The 19,505-nt window shown below is 41.2% G+C and overlaps 1 protein-coding gene across 2 annotated transcripts in view; it reads left to right on the plus strand.

The window, feature by feature from the left end:
• CCDC171 (coiled-coil domain containing 171) overlaps positions 1–19,505 on the plus strand; it is a 235,024-nt gene that overhangs the window by 65,506 nt on the left and 150,013 nt on the right. Inside the window, exons 11-13 of one of the 2 annotated variants that reach the window (XM_073345441.1) lie at positions 5,961–6,063; positions 15,395–15,501; positions 15,975–16,007. In XM_073345441.1, the coding sequence (XP_073201542.1) occupies positions 5,961–6,063; positions 15,395–15,501; positions 15,975–16,007 (243 nt within the window). The remainder of the gene's footprint in view (positions 1–5,960; positions 6,064–15,394; positions 15,502–15,974; positions 16,008–19,505) is intronic. The other variant, XM_073345440.1, reaches the window with a different exon arrangement.

Here is a 19,505-nt window from a genome sequence, read left to right on the forward strand (position 1 = left end):
TGTATGCTGTTAAGAATTCTGCTTACGATGTATTTTCAGTGTCCAATTCAATTACCTCACTCATAGGCGCCGACTTGGTGGGTGCTCCCGGGGCTGGAGCACCCATGGCGAAAAATCGGTGGGTGCTCTGCACCCATCGGCAGCCGAGCTCCCCACCTCTGCTCCACCTCCTTCCCTGAGCGTGCTGCATCCCCGCTTCTCCTCCTAGCTCCCAGCACTTGCCGCCACAAAACAGTTGTTTCGCGGCAGCAAGTGCTGGGAGGAACTGGGGAGGAGTGGGAATGCGGCACACTAGTCAGTGAGCTACAGTAAGTATCTGCATCAGAAGGATCAGCACGCCTGTTGCAGTCAAGAAAAGAAACTTTAATTACTTTCCTCACCCCAGCTTTTATGCTCATGTCTTTTCGAGCATAAAGTCATAGAACAGGACTTCCACCACTCATGCAAATCTTTGGATTTCTTGCATTGCTCTCTTGGCTGCTCATTCCAATTTTTAATACTTTACTTCTGTTGTTACTTCTCCTTTGTCTTTCTCCCACTTGTCTCAAAACTGTATTTGTTAGCCACTGCAGGTACAACTGCAAGAGCTCATAAGGGGACAGGAGCTCATCATTTCACTGTTATCAAACCCCAGCAAACAAACTGGTCACAAGTGTTTTTTGTTTGTTTGTTTGTTTGTTTTTTAAATAAACCAAATGGTTGATGATCCCTGGGTTTGTATTTATTTAGACTTTTTAATGACTCAAATAAAACATAGTACTGCTGAGTCATATTTCTTATTCAGACTTCTAACAATTCCCCTTCAAAAGCTGGTAAGCTAATAAACCTGTTTCAGCAAAAACTTTAGCCTGTACCCTCTTGGACTGGCTGTTTCCAATGGAGTGTTTCTTCCCAGCTCCTCTCTTTTCTGAGAAGAGACCAACTTCTTCCATAGAATCTCAGGGTTGGAAGGGACCTCAGGAGGTCATCTAGTCCAACCCCCTGCTCAAAGCAGGACCAATCCCCAATTATTGCCCCTGATCCCTAAATGGCCCCTTCAAGGATTGAACTCACAACCCTGGGTTTAGCAGGCCAATGCTCAAACCACTGATACTAAGGGACACTTGCTCTAAATTAAGCCATCCTCTCTAAACCCCACAGAACCAGTAAGACAGGAATACGACAGTGCCTCCTTGACCATTGCCAATAGCTGGCTGATGTTTATCAGTGTAAAATTAGAGACGGTAAGCTGCCGGCTGTGATGATTCTCTCTGGAACCTGGATGAGTACATACACTCGCCATGTCATATCTCTCTCTTGCTCTTTTTTCCTCCTCCTATCTCCCTTTTTTTTTTTGCTTTGCTTAGGAGGGTTAAATTACACATATGTGCTTTTTGCCACTTGAGAGGTTAAGACTTAGGAAGAAAATCCTGAATATAGTTTATGGTAAAGCAGAATGGAGCCCTCAAAACCTTCATGCCCGCAGGTAATAAAATATTGCGGATTCCGGCCAATGGGAGCTTCGGAGCCAGCTCTGGGGGCGGGGGCAGCGGGCAGAGCCTCCCTGGCCACTCATGTGCCTAGGGGCCAGGGAGACCAGTGGCTCCTTCCGGGACCCACACGGAACCAGGGCAGGTCGGGAGCTTGCCTTAGCCCTGGGCTCCCGCTACACCACCGCCTGGACTTTTAATGGTCCGGTCGGTGGTGCCAACTGGAGCCACAGTGGCATTCTTTTTGACCGGGCATTGTGGTCGTAAACTGGATGCCTGGCAACCCTACTTGCAGACTCAGCACTCAGAAAAATATCTTTACAAGCATAAGGACCAGAAACATTTTTAAAAATATAAATGAAGGCTTAGATCCTGCAAAAATTGGTGGGGGCACCAGGAACACACCGGGCCTGACCTCTACTATAGAACCTTACTCATTCTTATTAAGTACATGCATTAGGAAACTGAGAAACCTTTTGGTATATTCTCTGCAGTGCACATTCACACCTATGCTTAGGTTTTCCACTTTGCAAATTTAAGGAAAAAAATCATACGCTGCAATAATGGGGGAGAGGGAACTGGAACAGGAGTTAGAAAGGAAGGAAACTAAATTGTTTGTGGGTAAAATATAGAAGATCTGGCCAGCTTTAAGGAATTTCCTTCTGATCTTTACTGCAATTGAAAAATAGATACTGAAATTGGTATGGAGACTTATGGACATAGTCAGCAAATGTGAGTACAGAGAAACGATGAAGGCCAAATAAACTAGAATGTACTGACTAAAATGTGGTGAATTTAAAAAAAAAAAAAAAAAAGGAAGGCTGAGGGGGAAAAAAAGTACATTTGCTTAGGCGTGCTTATATAAGACGTTTCTGTGGGATAGATTCAGTATGACCGTGTCTGTACTAGTGTGGCTTACATTAAAAAGAAAGCCTTTCTTTTACTGTGATATTGACCATACTGTTATATTTTCCTATTTGATAGTATGCACTGAAAGGTCAACCCTTCTAATGTATTTTCATCCTATGGAAAAGATAATACTTTAAAATATATTTGTGCTGGTGCTCTGCAAATACAAGCAATTGTGTATATATGGATTTCAGCAGTGTTGGAAATTCTTTGTGAAGTATAGTACAAACTATCACATAGGGAAACCCATGTAAATGCTACAAGGGATCTAACACTGAAATACATGAATAATATATTAGTAGATATACAGCACATATAATTAAAATTGCAGCAGTAAAACACATTTTATAAAATATTTAAACTGAATAGCGGAGAACACAGCAGAAAATTGCATATGTTTGTCCTTGTTTGCCAATGATATGCTATCAGCTCATAAGAGCTTTTGGGGAGATAGCGTTTCCCACATTGGAAAAACTGGTTGGATCCTTGGATAAGCAGTGGTATGTTGGTCTGTATGTAATAGACAATATAGTAGAATTTTCTTGGGGCTATGGAGAGTAAACTTCCTGTGCTATGATCAAATAGGAAGAAAAATTTATTCAAATAGTGAATCATAATTTTAGAACAGAAGATAAATAATGAGTAACTGGTCAGGATCAGAAATAGGAGATATGGACCTTCTTTCTCCACCACGCCTCCATTACAAGGATGTTGTGAAAAGTGTACTTTTAATTATTGCTTACTTCTTACTTAATCCTTTCCCACTTGTTGTCCAGACAGATGTCATTTTTTGACTATGGACTTCTTTAATTGTAAACTCTTTGGCAGAGACCATGTCTATATATTCATTTGGACAGGGACTAGCACAATGGCCCCACTCCTGCTGGGGACTCTGGGTGCTACCATAATATAAATATTTGATTATAGTAATCTGGAAGCTTCAGTAGCTTCCTTTCAGTAGTATTCTTGTGCACCTGATACTCCCATTGGATACATCTACACTGCAATAAAAGACCTGCAGCATAGCCACAGCTAGCCTGGGTCAATTGCCTGCGGCTTGGGTGCTGAGGCTATAAAATTGCAATGTAGAGGCTCGGGCTGGAGCCTGAGGTCTGAGACCCTCCTCCCTTGTGGAGTCTCAGAGCCTGGGCTTGGGCTGAAGTCCAGGTGCTGACCCAGCACCTGTGTCAGCTGACTCAGGCTCTGAGACTTGGTGCCACAGGTTATTTTTATCACACTGTAGATATATCCATTGTTTCTCACATAGGACTGAGCTCTTAAATGCTACTATATGCATATGTAGCATATGTTTTAAAAATTAAATAACTAAAGTTAGAGGGTTCCTTTGGCAGATTAATATTAAACAGAATACTAATATAATATACTCAGGGAATGTCTACATTACAGAGACTTGACTGGTATAACAATGCTGAGAGAGCCCCCTAGTGTGGAAAACAGCTTGAGCCAACAGGAGTTCTTCTGCCCGCAAAGCTAAACCACTTCTCCAAAGAACACTAGCTATGTCAACAGAAGCACTCTTACGTTGGCATAGTTGCATCTATGAAATCGGGGGGTTTGTCAGCATAGCTGTGTCAGCTAGCGGTGTGATTTTCCCCCTTCCCCCTCAGCACTCCTCGCTTACATAGCTATGCCAGCAAAGCTATGCCAGCCTTCTATTCTATTGAATCTGGATGTACCAGAGCAAAGTAAGTGAGATGTGCTTAAAGTTAAGTGCCTCCTCAAATGCTTTGCTGGATTGAGGCCTTAGTATTCTGGTGAATATCCCAATATAGCCTAATGACAATGAATGGCAATGGCTGTTGCTTAACTTGTTTTAATGAAATTAAGCTTAATTGTTAGAGATCAGGATGTGGGCAGTCATGCCTAGTGGTTGGAGCAGGAGTCAGTAGCCAGGAATAGGAGTCCAGGGTCAGAGCCAGAGTCAGAGTCCAAATGCCAGAGCCGAGGGTCAGAGCCAAAATCAGAATTCCGGAATTTGAGTTGAGGGTTAGGGCTGGGTTACCTTGAGTGAGACAAAGCAGGGGTAGACCTCAAGATAAGGTCTGAGGCAAGGATAGGTCTAGCTCAGAATTAGAAGTAGGAGAGCAGTGGGACTGGAACAAGATGGGAGCAAGGCTGGGACAAGCAGGAGCTATCACAGCCATGTGCAAATGCTTTGCGCAGCTGCTGAACTGTTGTTGCTGGGCTTAAGAGCTGGTCTGGCTTAAGAGGTGGACTCTTCCCACCAGTGAGGTGGTGCAGCCAAGCAAGCAGCCTATGACAGGGCAGCTACACTTGTTAAGCTGCCCAGAGACTTGCTGTGCTGCAGGCTCTGAATCATTCCTGACATTAATGAGTGCATATTTGGCCAGTGTCAAGTGCTTAATATGCTCCTGAGCTAAGTGTGAAATATTAAGCTCATGTTTTGTTAATAGCCTTTAAAATATTTTTCATATGAAAAGAAAACATGTCATATGCTACCTCAATTTTCGTAACTACATACTAAGCTTACTTATCTAAAACTCTTGCAATTACAAATCTAGCCCCTCCTTCATGACTGCAGGGTCTGCTGCACAGAGGAGGGAAAAGTGTGATGTGAGGTGTGGATGGAGTGTGTGGCCACAGAACCTACTGCTATGCTGATCCTCCCACTCTACCCCTGTGATAGTGGAGTATGGAGCTAATCAGCTGATCGGCGGAAGCAGCCTTTGTGGATTGTCTGTGCAACTATTAGACTGGCTTGTGGGAAGGGTGTCTCTCCCCTTGATCTGACCACTGCTCAGCCCGTCTACTCAAGTTGGTTGTTGGGCTGGCCTTTGAAGAAGAAACAATAATTGATGTAACATAACTATTATTTAAAATTTTATTTCATTCTAAATCTTTTCAGATACTTTAATATTAAACTGGCCCTCGAAATAAGACCAGCCCCATAGTTTGAACAACTGCCTACCTACAAGGTCCCCCAGTGAAAAGCTTATTGAAAGAAAATCCAGTGCTGGGGGTTGATGTGTTCTCCATTATTCCGTTGCTTCTGGGACATTAACTAGAAAGCAGAGTTTCTGAGATTGAGGAAACCACTATCTAGTATGGAAAATATAGCTAACAATTGCACTTGGCAGGTTGCAACTACAGTAGGAATGGGCTTTTCCAGAGCAGCATATCCTTGATTTCCATCCCATCTGGTCAGAAGCATTGTGCCTTTCCAGATGTCCTTGCAGGGTGCAAAAATTAACGTTGTTGTTTGTGTACATACGCGCAGATGACTATTTTTATGGCGGAAGAGAAAATTACTATACTCTTGGAAACTTTACTAATTCGGACTGCTTGAAGGGCCCATGTGCTGCTCCCCCCGCCCCCTCCGGTTTTTATCCCAAATGCATGTTAAGTCCACAATGAAACACTGTTTTAGCTCTTTGTACTGTCACATTGGACCCGCTTGGTTTCAGGGAAAAGTGATGATGTGCAATGTACCTTTTTACATAATTTGTTCTACAGTAAAAATGTTAATTGTAACATGAGTCTTTTTTTGTTTACCACTTTAATATTTTTTTTCCTTTCACCCATCCCCTCTGTGAAATAAAGGCCAAGAAACGCCAGGCCTTCCTAACAGAGACGTGTGAAAACAACGTGAGAGAACTGGAGTTACTCTTGGACAGCTTTACTATGTCAAGCCAGTGGACAGCAGGTTAGTTGAAGGTATAAAATGACAGATGCATCTGTCAATGTTCCAAAGTTACTACATTGTGGGAATTCTGCAGATGCCTCTTGCATTCCCTCTTCTCAACATGCTTTGATTTGATGACATGATAAGAGCAGCTCTCACAGCAGTCAAGTGGCCTCGCTAGCTGAGAAAGGGTGACGGAATGTGGACCTGCTGTTGTCAGCCCAGAACTTGATTTACAAGTGCTGGGATCTATCTGATCGGTCAGAAAAGGGCTCACTTGCTGTGCTCTAAATCCAACTGAGAAAAAAGTCCTTACAGTCTACCTGCAAGGGGAACAGATGTTTTGACTGAACTGAGCCAAATTCTGAGGCAACCTTCAGCAACTTAAAGGTCACATATTCAAAAAGGTTATGTAGGACGCAGGATGCAACACAGTTCTCTTTATAGCATTACTTTGTGCTCTAACTATGTTACATTCATTTAATTTCAAACAACATACATATTTTTCTGATTAGTATACAAATATGAAATTGAAGATTTAGTGTCACTCTACCATATACATTATATGGTATTATCTGTAAGTGTTGTATCAAATGGAACATACTACTCTACAACTGAGATGGGGATTGAGATAAACAGGAATTATTGAGAGACACCATTAATTTGAAATCTAGTAAATTTATTTTTAAAAAGGGGGTAAAAGTAGTTTTAGGTACTACAGCAGACCGTTATTTCCCCTGCCAGGGAATGTTCTTATTTTTAAAAAAATGTTCTTCTTTCTGGTTGGTGCATGGAACATGCACATACCTGTACAAGGGAACCAGTCAAACAAAATATTCATAAAGTGCTGACAAACACACACAGTAAATGAACTGAATAAATAAAGAAATATTTTACTCTAATCTTTGTTATAATAATCTTAGGAATTACTTTTTACAAAAGTAGGTAAAACATGTTCAGAAAAGGGGTTGGTTTGTTTTTGAGTTCATGTTAAACCTAATGTGTTATGTGGTGCTATATTAATTATATCCGCATTTCTGCAATATCAAGCAACAAGATACATTGAGGGATGATGTGGCAGCCTTTCATCGATTATTTTTTTCTTTACTTTCTCTGCATTTTTGGCCAAATAACATTGTGACAGGCTGATAATATCCTGAATAAACTTTACTGAATTAACTTAAACCTTAATGAATTCGTTTTAACATCTTCGGAGTTCACTCTATTAAAAATGCAATTGTGCATACATTATTGTGGAATGAATTAACTGTGTGTATTTCCACGTGAAGGGTAAATGTGAGAACAACAGGGTGATAAGGCAAATTGACTCAAGTTGTAACATCTTCAAAGAGCCACCCCCATAGAAAGGTGTGCATATACTATTTCGAAGTGGATTCTCCAGGAACCACCGATTAAGAAAGGGATTTTTAGATAAATAGCCTGGCTTTAAACTAGCATATGGCCTTCTTCCTGATCCAGCAAATCCCTGGTCCACAGAGGGCCCCAATCCATAGGGTAAGGCTGAAAGGACTGGGCCAGACAGAATCCATGTTTTGGTTATGATTAATTCTAGTAATCTTATTAGCATGTGTGTAGGTTCTTTTATTGTTTTTAGTGTTTTCTCTGTAATGCTTTTTACCTTAAGAATGAAGTAGGCTTGCATAGAAATCTGTATGGTAATTTATATCTGTAGTAGTTACACTTGTATCCATGTCTAAAGAGAAAGCAAGCAGGTGTCCTTGGGCAACCTGTCTGTGCTGCGAAATGCACAGTGAAGGCAGGGAACTGTGCAGCCTAGAAATACGCCAGTCAGAAAGGAGAGAAACATGTATTTCCACCGAGAAGGGCAATGGCTGGGGATCTGGAATCCCTGAGAGTGAGTGCCCTTGCTGAACCACTATGGGGAAATACAGGTGCAGTTGTCCTGAACTGTGCCAAACGTCATTCCAGATAAAAAGCTTTGGACAGGCAAAGTTGAGTGGAAGAGCACTAGACCCCTCTCTGATATTTCTGGGTATTCCCCAGTTTTCCCATAAAAGCATGGCTTCATCTGGAACTCTGATGCTATGACCTCCTCACCTGCACTTGGGCCAAATAAATCCTCACAGTCAGTTTTCAGGTGCATAGTGGGAACTGGTAAGAATTAATGCTGAAAGCGTCAACATTAATGGGTATTTCCCCAGAGATTCACTGGGATTTTGTGCCATTTAGAGCAGCCTTTCCCAGTCTCCTTTCAAGCCTATGGTGCCTCTCTTGCACAAAGGAGCTTTTGCAGGGTTAAAGGGAGGGGGTCTGCTGCTGCTGCTGCGAAGGGACAGTTCCTAAGCAATTTATAGTACTTGGAACAGGTTTTCCATTCTTCTCATGCCCTTGATGGTAAGTATCACAAGGAGTGAACTGATCCCATGTTTCCCTCTTAGTGGGAATTCAGTAGTTTGTTTTTAATGCGCTTTATTTACTCCCACCTTTAAAAATAAGACATCTAAAAATAAAATTCTTTAAAGCTTCAAAAGCAGCTGTAGAGAGTTGCTCCTCTGCAGAATAAGTCTGATTTGCTGCTGCAAGTGGGTCCTCATAGCAAACACTGAAACCTCAGAAGCGTTGTTCTAGTTTGAGGGGAGACAAACAGTAAAATTCTACAGTTTGTCTTGCAGGTTCGCCGCACTTTTCAGTTGAGCATATTGTAGTATTTTCAAAGATATTTTGCTTTCTTCCTACCTGCTTTTTCTTCTTGTATTTGTTTTTGTCTAATATTGCTGTTTCTATTAGTTCTTTCATGCCCACAAAGAGAGACTATTGCTCTGTGAATTGGACTTGCAGAAAATCTAGGACCAATACAAATAAAAAAGTTGGAGCTTTTAATACTTCCTTATGATCTAACTTAGAAACAAACTGGAAATTAGGAGAACTAGCACCATGTTATCTGCCTACTCTGCACAAATCCACAGCAAGTGCTGCATGGGCCACCAGTGATCCATGGATCACATTTTGGGAACTGCAGCATAACATCAACAAGTATTGAAGAACAAAGTCCTCAAGGCCGTAGGTGCTGGAACTAGGGGTGCTCCGGGTCTGTCACACCCCCTGGCTTGAAGTGGTTTCCATTATATACAGGGCTTACAGTTTGGTTCAAGGCCCTCAGCATCACCACTATAAAAATTGTTCCAGCACCTCTGCTCAAGGATTGAGAGTTGGCATAGTCCTATTAGATGTTCCTAGTGGCCAGTTACATAGCAGGGAAGGAGAATTAACTGCAGACCCACTCAGCTGATGATAAACTCCCAATGGTTGACTCCTGGAAGTGGTGCATCAGAACTTTCTCACATGGGCCATACCTGAGAGAGACTGATCTATCACATTTCAGCACCAGCTATTGCTGCTCTGTGTGAGAAGATGAGAAAAAACTGATGCTGGAATGGATGCTTGCTCTTTTAAAGATGACCTGTGAAGGGGAAAAGAATGTGTACTTTCTTTATGATATAAAAAGAAAGGCCTCAAGGAATTTTGGTTTTTAAAGGGTATTTTGAAGACCACTTTTTAACAATATAAAAATGTCAAACACTGAGTTCTCTCTTTGTATTGGAGAACTTAAGAAGCAGTGGGGTTCTGACCTATTGAAGCCTGAACAGAAGGGAAGAGAGTCTTAAGCTTTGTCTGCCTGGCAAAGTTTTACCAGTTCTACAGGTATAGTTATCCCAGCATAACCACCCATGTGGACACTTACTCCACTATAAGAGTAATTTTTTTGTTTAACTTACCCCCCTTCCAAGCGACATAACTGTAATATAAATAATAATAATAATCAGTTTAAATTCAGACCTTATCTTATACTAATATAACTTACCTGTGAAGACAAACTGTTTTAAAATGTCTTTTTTGTTTTGTTTTTAAACATCTGTTTAATTCAAACATCTGTCAAATAGTTGAAAGAAGTGCTGTTTTGTTAAAGGTTCAACAGTCCTGTCCTTTCACTTAAGGGCTGAGATGAGAGATCTTTCAGTCTCTTTGGGTTCTTCAGGGGACTTCTCTAGCAAAACGAGGCGATTTGACACTCCTGATATTTCTAAGGGCATGGCTACACTGGAAACTTCAAAGCGCTGTCGCGGGAGTGCTCCCATGGCAGCACTTTGAAGTGCGAGTGTGGTCGTGCGTGAGCGCTGGGAGAGAGGTCTCCGAGCATTCCTGGTAGTCCACCTCCAGGAGGGGATTAGCTCTGAGCGCTTGGAGCCTGTTTACACTAGCACTTTAAAGCACTCTGACTTGCTGCGCTCGGGGGGTGATTTTTCACACCCTGAGCCAGCAAGTTGGAGCGTTATAAAAGGTAAGTGTAGCCAAGCCCTAAAATAAAAACAAGCAGGAAAAATGTAAACAATTTTTTATAAAGCAAAAAAAGTCACAAACCCAATTCCCCTTCCCCCCTTAGATCATTTTTAAAGCCAGGAAATTTAGCTGATACCTTTTCATCAATTCATCTTGTTATACTTGTACCATGTGTGGGATACTTAGAGAGATTCTGTGATTTCAGTCACAGAATTGTACTCCAGAATATCAGCTTTCGTTTAAAAATAATTTCTAGCCCATAAGGTTTTGGAGATGAACTTGTGTAGCCTGATCTATAGATTATGTATTAATTATATTGATTAATTAAAAATTCCCAGTTATCACTTCGAGGGTTGGCATGAACCAAGTGTAAACTCATGGAGTATTGCCCACCTGAGTCAGCAGAGAGCCTGAAACGATAGATTTACGTGGGGTGAACTGACCCATTCATCTCAATAAGAGCGCTGTGGAATTTGGTATTTTTCTAAGATGTCATAGTATTCCACATTTTGCAGCAGTCAGGCCCCTGATTTTATTTTCTGTCTCATGGCCCAACTGGGACCTGCCTGCAGCTTTCCCCACAAAGAGGTGATTATTGGTTTATGTTGCGTGCTCCCTGCACTGTTCCCACAGCCCCCATTGGCCTGAAACGGTGAACGGCCGAACCTGCGGATGCTGCAGGTAAACAAACCGTCCCTGCCTGCCAGCAGATTTCCCCTATGGGCCGCATGCCAAAGGTTGCCAATCCCTGGTTCAGCTTGTAGTTAGAGGGAATCGGGTTTGTAGGCTGATAGGCTGGGCTGCCTGGAGAAGAGTGCAGCAGCCAAGGCTGCAGAAGCCAGGGTGATGAGTTTCTGAAGCTGGCTACAAACTGCTGTTTCCAAGGCTTATGTGGTAGAGAAGGCAGTTCTGAGAGACTGGCCTCTTAAACAGTACTGCAGGGTCTGAAGCTTGGAGAGTGGAGTTGGATCACCTGGAAAACTCAGCAAAAAACCCATCACCCAAAATAATTAACAGATGAAAATATTGTGAGCCATAGTTTTTTATGAGTTCTTGTAGTGGTGGGAGGGATGAGCATGAACAATATTTAATGGCTATGCAAGTATTAATGTTGCTGTAGAATGTAGTGATATTGTGGAATTTAGGAGTGCTTGCCAAGTGATCCGGGCTGTGCAATACAAAGGGACTTGAATACTCTGTAATTTTCTCCAATACTGGGATTTTACATTATTTAAGCACGGTTGGAAAATTTAAGGATGGGACGTCTTTCTTAAATCTAAATAAAATCTAACCTTATCATGTATAGTCAGATTCTTCTACCCTTACTTATGTTGATTAATACCCTTTGTCACAAGAACTCAGTGGGCCAGCTTGTGCAGTATTTGTGTACTCCAGAAGACACAGTTTAGTCCAGGGCTAGGGCACTGGGCTGGGACTCAGGAGATTTGATTTCTGTTCCCACTTCTGCTATTGACCTGCTATGTGACTCTGAGCAGTCACTTCTCCTCTCTGTCCCTCTGGTTCACCATCACCCTCTGTCTGTCTTAACTATTTAATTTATAAATGCTGTGGGGCAGAGATTATATCCTAGAACAGTGGGGCCCTGATTTTAGTTGAGGTGGCCTCTGGGTGTTACAGTAATACAAATAATAAAGCAAGGATGGCATATCTAGTCCATAATTTATTTTTAGTGTAATTTTTTTCTTATTGTTGAAAAAGTGACCAAAATAGACTGTGATAACGATAACCTTAGAACAGAATTATGCCCTGGGTAATGCATGCACAGTTCCCAACTCATTGAATTAACTGGAAAATTTTTGTGTTGATCATTATGCAGTATTTGGCCCTAGGATAGCATTCTCACCAACTTCTGGAAACAGAGGATAAAGCAATTTGCACTCTAAGCCCTAATGCAAATCAGCATTTGTTTTAACAAAAAGTGTGACTATGGTAATAAAGATGGGCTAAGAAATAAAAGTGAAAAGTTAAGGTATGTCTTCACTACCCGCCGGATCGGTGGGCAGCGATCGATCCAGCGAGGTTCAATCTATCGCGTCTAGTCTAGATGCGATAAATCAAACTTAAGTGGTCAAGTTGCAGTGGGGGAGGTTTAGATTGGATATTAGGAAAAACTTTTTCACTAGGAGGGTGGTGAAACACTGGAATGCGTTACCTAGGGAGGTGGTTGTCAAGGTTCCTCCCCCACTCTGAACTCTAGGGTACAGATGTGGGGACCTGCATGAAAAACCTCCTAAGCTTATCTTTACCAGCTTAGGTCAAAACTTCCCCAAGGTACAAAATATTACCCCCGTTATCCTTGGAATGGCCGCTACCACCACCAAACTAATACTGGTTACTGGGGAAGAGCTGTTTGGACGCGTCCTTCCCCCCAAAATACTTCCCAAAACCTTGCACCCCACTTCCTGGACAAGGTTTGGTAAAAAGCCTCACCAATTTGCCTAGGTGACTACAGACCCAGACCCTTGGATCTTAAGAACACTGAACAATCCTCCCAACACTTGCACCCCCCCTTTCCTGGGAAATGTTGGATAAAAAGCCTCACCAATTTGCATAGGTGACCACAGACCCAAACCCTTGGATCTGAGAACAATGAAAAAGCATTCAGTGTTTTACAAGAAGACTTTTAATAAAAAATAGAAGTAAATAGAAATAAAGAAATCCCCCCTGTAAAATCAGGATGGTAGATATCTTACAGGGTAATTAGATTCAAAAACATAGAGAACCCCTCTAGGCAAAACCTTAAGTTACAAAAAAGATACACAGACAGAAATAGTTATTCTATTCAGCACAATTCTTTTCTCAGCCATTTAAAGAAATCATAATCTAACACATACCTAGCTAGATTACTTACTAAAAGTTCTAAGACTCCATTCGTGTTCTGTCCCCGGCCAAGACGACTACAGACAGAGACAGACCCTTTGTTTCTCTCCCTCCTCCCAGCTTTTGAAAGTATCTTGTCTCCTCATTGGTCATTTTGGTCAGGTGCCAGCGAGGTTACCTTTAGCTTCTTAACCCTTTACAGGTGAGAGGAGCTTTCCCCTGGCCAGGAGGGATTTCAAAGGGGTTTACCCTTCCCTTTATATTTATGACAGTGGTAGAATCTCCTTCCTTAGAGGTTTTTAAGGTCAGGCTTGACAAAGCCCTGGCTGGGATGATTTAACTGGGAATTGGTCCTGCTTCGAGCAGGGGGTTGGACTAGATGACCTTCTGGGGTCCCTTCCAACCCTGATATTCTATGATTCTATGACCCCCGAATGCTCTTCTGTCGACTCCTGTACTCCACCGCCACGGCACAGGCAGAGTTGACGGGGGAGCAGCAGCAGTCGACTCACCATGATGAAGACACCATGGTAAGTCGATATAAGTACGTCGACTCAGCTACATTATTCACGTAGCTGAAGTTGCGTAACTTAGATCGATTTTCCCCCCTCCTCCCACAAGTGTAGACCAGGGCTTAGTGTGTCCAAGAGTGAAATGCCTCTTAAAGTCCTATTCTGTACTTCCTGAAATGATTAAAAGAGGGAAATTACTCTGCAAATTTCAATTTTAAAGTGGTTGTGGGCAATATTCTGATTCTGCATGCATTTGTGATGTTTCCATTGACTGCAGTTGGTGCCCCACGTGGGTATCTAAAGCCAGGCTTTCTTTAATGTTTCACAGTTGGTTAAGTGACACTTACCCTTCCATTTTTTATTAGAAAAAAATAAACTAAGATTTAAAATAGTAAAAAGTTTAGATGGGGTGCTCCTGCAACTATAGTTTTATAGAAAGTTGTGGCTGGTCTAATGGATAGGTTTAGCATACAAGACACAGTCTGTGTCCTGACTTGCTGTGTTATCCTGGAAAAGTTGCTCGGGGTCTGATTTTTTTTTTTTTTTCAGACATGCTGACAACTGTAGCTTCTGTTGACTGCAGTGGGTGTTGTGGGTGCTTAGCATCTCTGAAAATCATGTTCTTTAACTTCTTTGCTTCTAAGTTTCTCCTTCTGTAAAAGAAGGACACTACTAGGGATTGAGGGCTAGTTCGTGTTTGTGAACTCAAAGGGAGTTTAGATCGCTGGAAAGAGGTGATATGCAAATGATATAATTATTATTGTTGCTGTTATTCATTATAAAATGTGCTTATAAATATTACACTATTTTGTAGGCAGTGCTGAGGAAAACATATTTGTCAATCTGCCATTTTGTATAACACTAGAAAGATGGGAGAAATTTAGTATCAATTGGCAACTTATAAATACGTGATCAATATAAAATTGTTCTTGTTTTCAGAAATCATTTTGAAGGCAATAATGCAAACCACTTTTGTGCATATGATCCTAGTTAAGTCAACTAGAGCAGAAGTTATAGCTTAAGGGTTTAATAAATACGTATAATATACATATAATGGATATATCAGCTTTAAGATTTGTAATTGAAACATTATGTAGGAATGCACAGACAGATAATAAAAAATCTGTGTTGTTTCCTTTTGGACTGGAATTCAAGAACATTTAAAGAGTTTTAAGACCCTTCCAAGCATAACAACATCATGTGATCTTTGGCTCAGCAAAGGTTTGTTGAATAAGTGATGTATTACTGCATTACAAAATGTATGCTTGGTCAGAAGATGCCAAAATAATGCAGGAAAAGTGCAATCTACTTAACTTAATACAATATGTTTTTACAAAGTGTGTCCCTGTGCAGTGTAAATGGTGATCTGACTGAATGACCTATAGACTTAATAATCACTAAACTATATACCTAAAACTGGATATAGACTTCATTAGTTGGATGATAACTGTGAGTATTAACTGGAGATTGCAACTTTGTTGTACAACAGCTCTCATACAAGCAGTTATTTAGCTATATTTGACATGAAACCGTATGCTGTGGGGAGAACAAGGCTGCTGTTCAGTGTTCTGTATTGTCACTGTGCAGCCCTAACTAATTTTAATATCTTCCACTTTGAGTAGTTCTCTGTCTCTCTGTGACTTTAAGGGCTTTATTTTCATTCTGTAATTTTTCTTCAGGCAGTCGCAAGGACAAAGATAAACCTCCAAGCCTCTCTGTTGTCCTTGAGACTTTGAGGAATACCTTGACAGATTACCAGAACAAGCTGGAAGATACATCTAATGAGGTAACATTTGCACTGTTTGGCTCCATACATATAGCCTTCGGCCTGCAACAGTATGTATTCCTCACTTGTTACAAAGGTCAAAAGATTGGGAATGTTGAGTTGACAGCTACAGATACTAAAAAGAAATAATCTCTGTCACTGCTCTTCCTCTAAACTTGTCCTATAGTAGTGTTCCACTTAAATATAAAAAATATATAATCTATTTTTATTTTGAGCTGTTGAACTTCTAATTGTTTTCAGTAAACTTACACAGAAATATGACACTTTCCATTCTTCATCTAGGGCTTTAGGTAAAAGGTGACACAAGTATTTTAAAAATGCAATGTAGTACTTGAATTTTAACATTCATTGGTATCAGATGTGTAAATGTGAGTGCTCCCACAAGAAAAGTGAGATTATTTTCAGAGATCAGTTGTGTTCTTGATGAAGATTGGTAAATTTCATGGTTTGGGTTTTTTTTTTTTGTCATACAGAGGAAGAGATATCTGCATAATACTTTTCTAAAGGTAAAAAAGAAGAGTAACAAACATTTCTATTTTTTTTAAAAAAATGTATTTTTCATGCACTCCTAGAGGCTTTTAGTCACTGGCTGAAAAGTCTATCTTGTATTTATTTTCTTATTTATATTGCTAATGTGATTTGTTTAATCCTCTTGGGTTTAAAATGTTTTATGAATTTGTAGGTTTAAATACTGTAGAGAGCAGTTAACTACAACTTTTCAAAGTCCTTTAATTGTACATAAAATTGGCAAAGCACTGAAACGTGTCAGTATTTTATTTTTTTTTCTATTCCTAAGTTTTGTCTTTTGTTTGATAAACTTATTGTTTATCCAGTCACTCATTACATTTGAAATAAATCGTATTAACTTGGCTGTTTTTATTGGGGAAAAATAGTCTCCTTCAAGTCCTCTGAGATTTGTTCAAGGAGCTCAAGAATAAGTAACCACAGAAACAATTAAACTTCTCTAAACAGCAAACACTGTTAAGTCTCTGCAGTGAGATAAGATAACCAATGTGTTTAGTAGTTTATGAATCTCTTCTGAGGCCCAGGTCTGGAAGCTGAAGAATAACTAGGAGCACATTACCCACAGCGAATTGTTACTTGGGAGGATGAATGTCACATGATTCTCAGCACAGTTGAAAAGTCTACTCAGCAGGCTTTGGCTTACTAACGTGCTTTGTTGGGAAACAGTGCCAGAGACAGCAGTGGGGAGGCTAAGGGGGTGGCTGCTAAGAAAGCAAAGAGTACTCTGACAGAAAGAAGAATGAACTGTCAAGGAAAATAAATTGCAAGCTGATGACCTGCCATAAGACTTCCCAGTAGGACTGCATGTGACAGGCCCTGAAGTTGTCATGCGGAGCTAGAGACCACTGAATGCCCTCATGGTACACAGAAAGGGCAGTGTTCTCTCCTCCTTGATTTTCCCCATAGATGTCGCTACTTCTGGCTTTTTGTGCATTTTGTCCTTAGACATGTTTCGTAATAAAACTCTTTTAATATTACAATAAAACTCTCAGGGATTATCAAGGGCACCATCCAATAAAAAAAACAAACAAACTTGCTTTTGTATGTTGCGCAAAGATTTTAGGCTTGTTTAATTCTGTTAAGTTTTTTAGGATATAGACTTATGACAGGACCCCACACATACATGGATGTAACTAATTATTTGGCTTTACAATATATGTCTGGACCTGTTTGGTGAACTTGTGACATTATATTAGTTCTAATTTACTAAATACACATAAGAGCTAATAACTCTTAATTTCTGTAGAGCTAGTGAATATTAAAATTAGAGCATTCACTTTCACATGTCTCTATGAGTTTGGAGGTTGAGTAGATGAGGTCTGGCTGGCTGAAACACAATGTGGAAAATATAGAAATAATTTTGGTAGATTGGGGAAAGCAACTAACAGAGTTGGCAAGGATTATATCAGCACCCCGATTGAGGGAGATGTGTGGCGGCCATTTGTGAAGTGTTTACAATTTAGATGTGCTACAGAGTTCTGAAAAAAGATGTAGCTCACGAAAGCTTATGCTCAAATAAATTGGTTAGTCTCTAAGGTGCCAAAAGTACTCCTTTTCTTTTTGCGAATACAGACTAACACGGCTGTTACTCTGAAACCTATAGAGTTCTGAGCAACTCCTGGCTGGTCAGGTAGCAGCAATGACCAAGATTGCTATATTCTGCCTATACCTGATTAGAGAAGCATGGCATTTGCTTTCACATACAGACTTGGCTACTATTATTTGTGCCTTTTGACACTCAAGATTAGATTACTGTTAGACTGCTATGTCGGTCTCTACAGTGAAACTGGAAAATGAAGCTAGCACATATTGTGGCCACCTGTTTATCTGGAAGAGGGCCCATAACTCCAGTGCTCCAAGATCATCAGTAGCTGCTTGTAATGCCCTGACTAGTTTGGGATTAAGTGACTTGAGAGACTATGCTTCTCCTTGAGTTATGCTCTGCTGTTGCAATGAGCAAAAATCCGTGAGCTGGAGTCCCCTCAGTTTAAGAGGGAGGATGCTGCATGTAGGACATTTTCTGGGAGGGACCATTGACTATGAAACTTGCTTCCTGAAAGTCACTGGGAGCTCGATTTCTTAAATTTTCTGGCACACTTCAAAGACTCCCCCCAGCCCCGACCGACGTTTGAGAGTTCATGGGCAAAAGCAATAGTGAATTTGGTTTGGGGTTATTACTGCTATTATTTATTTGTAATATCATTATTAATATTTAATATATCAAACTTGTTTAGTGGTAATCTGTTAAATTGTTTACAGCTGATGTCTGAGGAGTTTTCTAATACATTCTGGTTTTACATTTCTATAGGAAATATTAATTTATGTTTAAGTACCTACATAGAATCATAGAATGCCAGGGTTGGAAGGGACCTCAGGAGGTCATCTAGTCCAACCCCCTGCTCGAAGCAGGACCAATCCCCAATTAAATCATCCCAGCCAGGGCTTTGTCAAGCCTGACCTTAAAAACTTCTAAGGAAGGAGATTCCACCACCTCCCTAGGTAACGCATTCCAGTGTTTCACCACCCTCTTAGTGAAAAAGTTTTTCCTAATATCCAATCTAAACCTCCCCCACTGCAACTTGAGACCATTACTCCTTGTCCTGTCCTCTTCTACCACTGAGAATAGTCTAGAACCATCCTCTCTGGAACCACCTCTCAGGTAGTTGAAAGCAGCTATCAAATCCCCCCTCATTCTTCTCTTCTGCAGACTAAACAATCCCAGTTCCCTCAGCCTCTCCTCATAAGTCATGTGTTCCACACCCCTAATCATTTTTGTTGCCCTTCGCTGGACTCTCTCCAATTTATCCACATCCTTCTTGTAGTGTGGGGCCCAAAACTGGACACAGTACTCCAGATGAGGCCTCACCAATGTCGAATAGAGGGGGACGATCACGTCCCTCGATCTGCTCGCTATGCCCCTACTTATACATCCCAAAATGCCATTGGCCTTCTTGGCAACAAGGGCACACTGCTGACTCATATCCAGCTTCTCGTCCACTGTCACCCCTAGGTCCTTTTCCGCAGAACTGCTGCCTAGCCATTCACTCCCTAGTCTGTAGCGGTGCATTGGGTTCTTCCGTCCTAAGTGCAGGACCCTGCACTTATCCTTATTGAACCTCATCAGATTTCTTTTGGCCCAATCCTCCAATTTGTCTAGGTCCCTCTGTATCCTATCCCTGCCCTCCAGCGTATCTACCACTCCTCCCAGTTTAGTATCATCCGCAAATTTGCTGAGAGTGCAATCCACACCATCCTCCAGATCATTTATGAAGATATTGAACAAAACCGGCCCCAGGACCGACCCCTGGGGCACTCCACTTGACACCGGCTGCCAACTAGACATGGAGCCATTGATCACTACCCATTGAGCCCGACAATCTAGCCAACTTTCTACCCACCTTATAGTGCATTCATCCAGCCCATGCTTCTTTAACTTGCTGACAAGAATACTGTGGGAGACCGTGTCAAAAGCTTTGCTG

This window comes from Lepidochelys kempii, chromosome 5, assembly GCF_965140285.1.
Source record: "Lepidochelys kempii isolate rLepKem1 chromosome 5, rLepKem1.hap1, whole genome shotgun sequence".
NCBI classification, from domain to species: Eukaryota; Metazoa; Chordata; order Testudines; family Cheloniidae; genus Lepidochelys; species Lepidochelys kempii.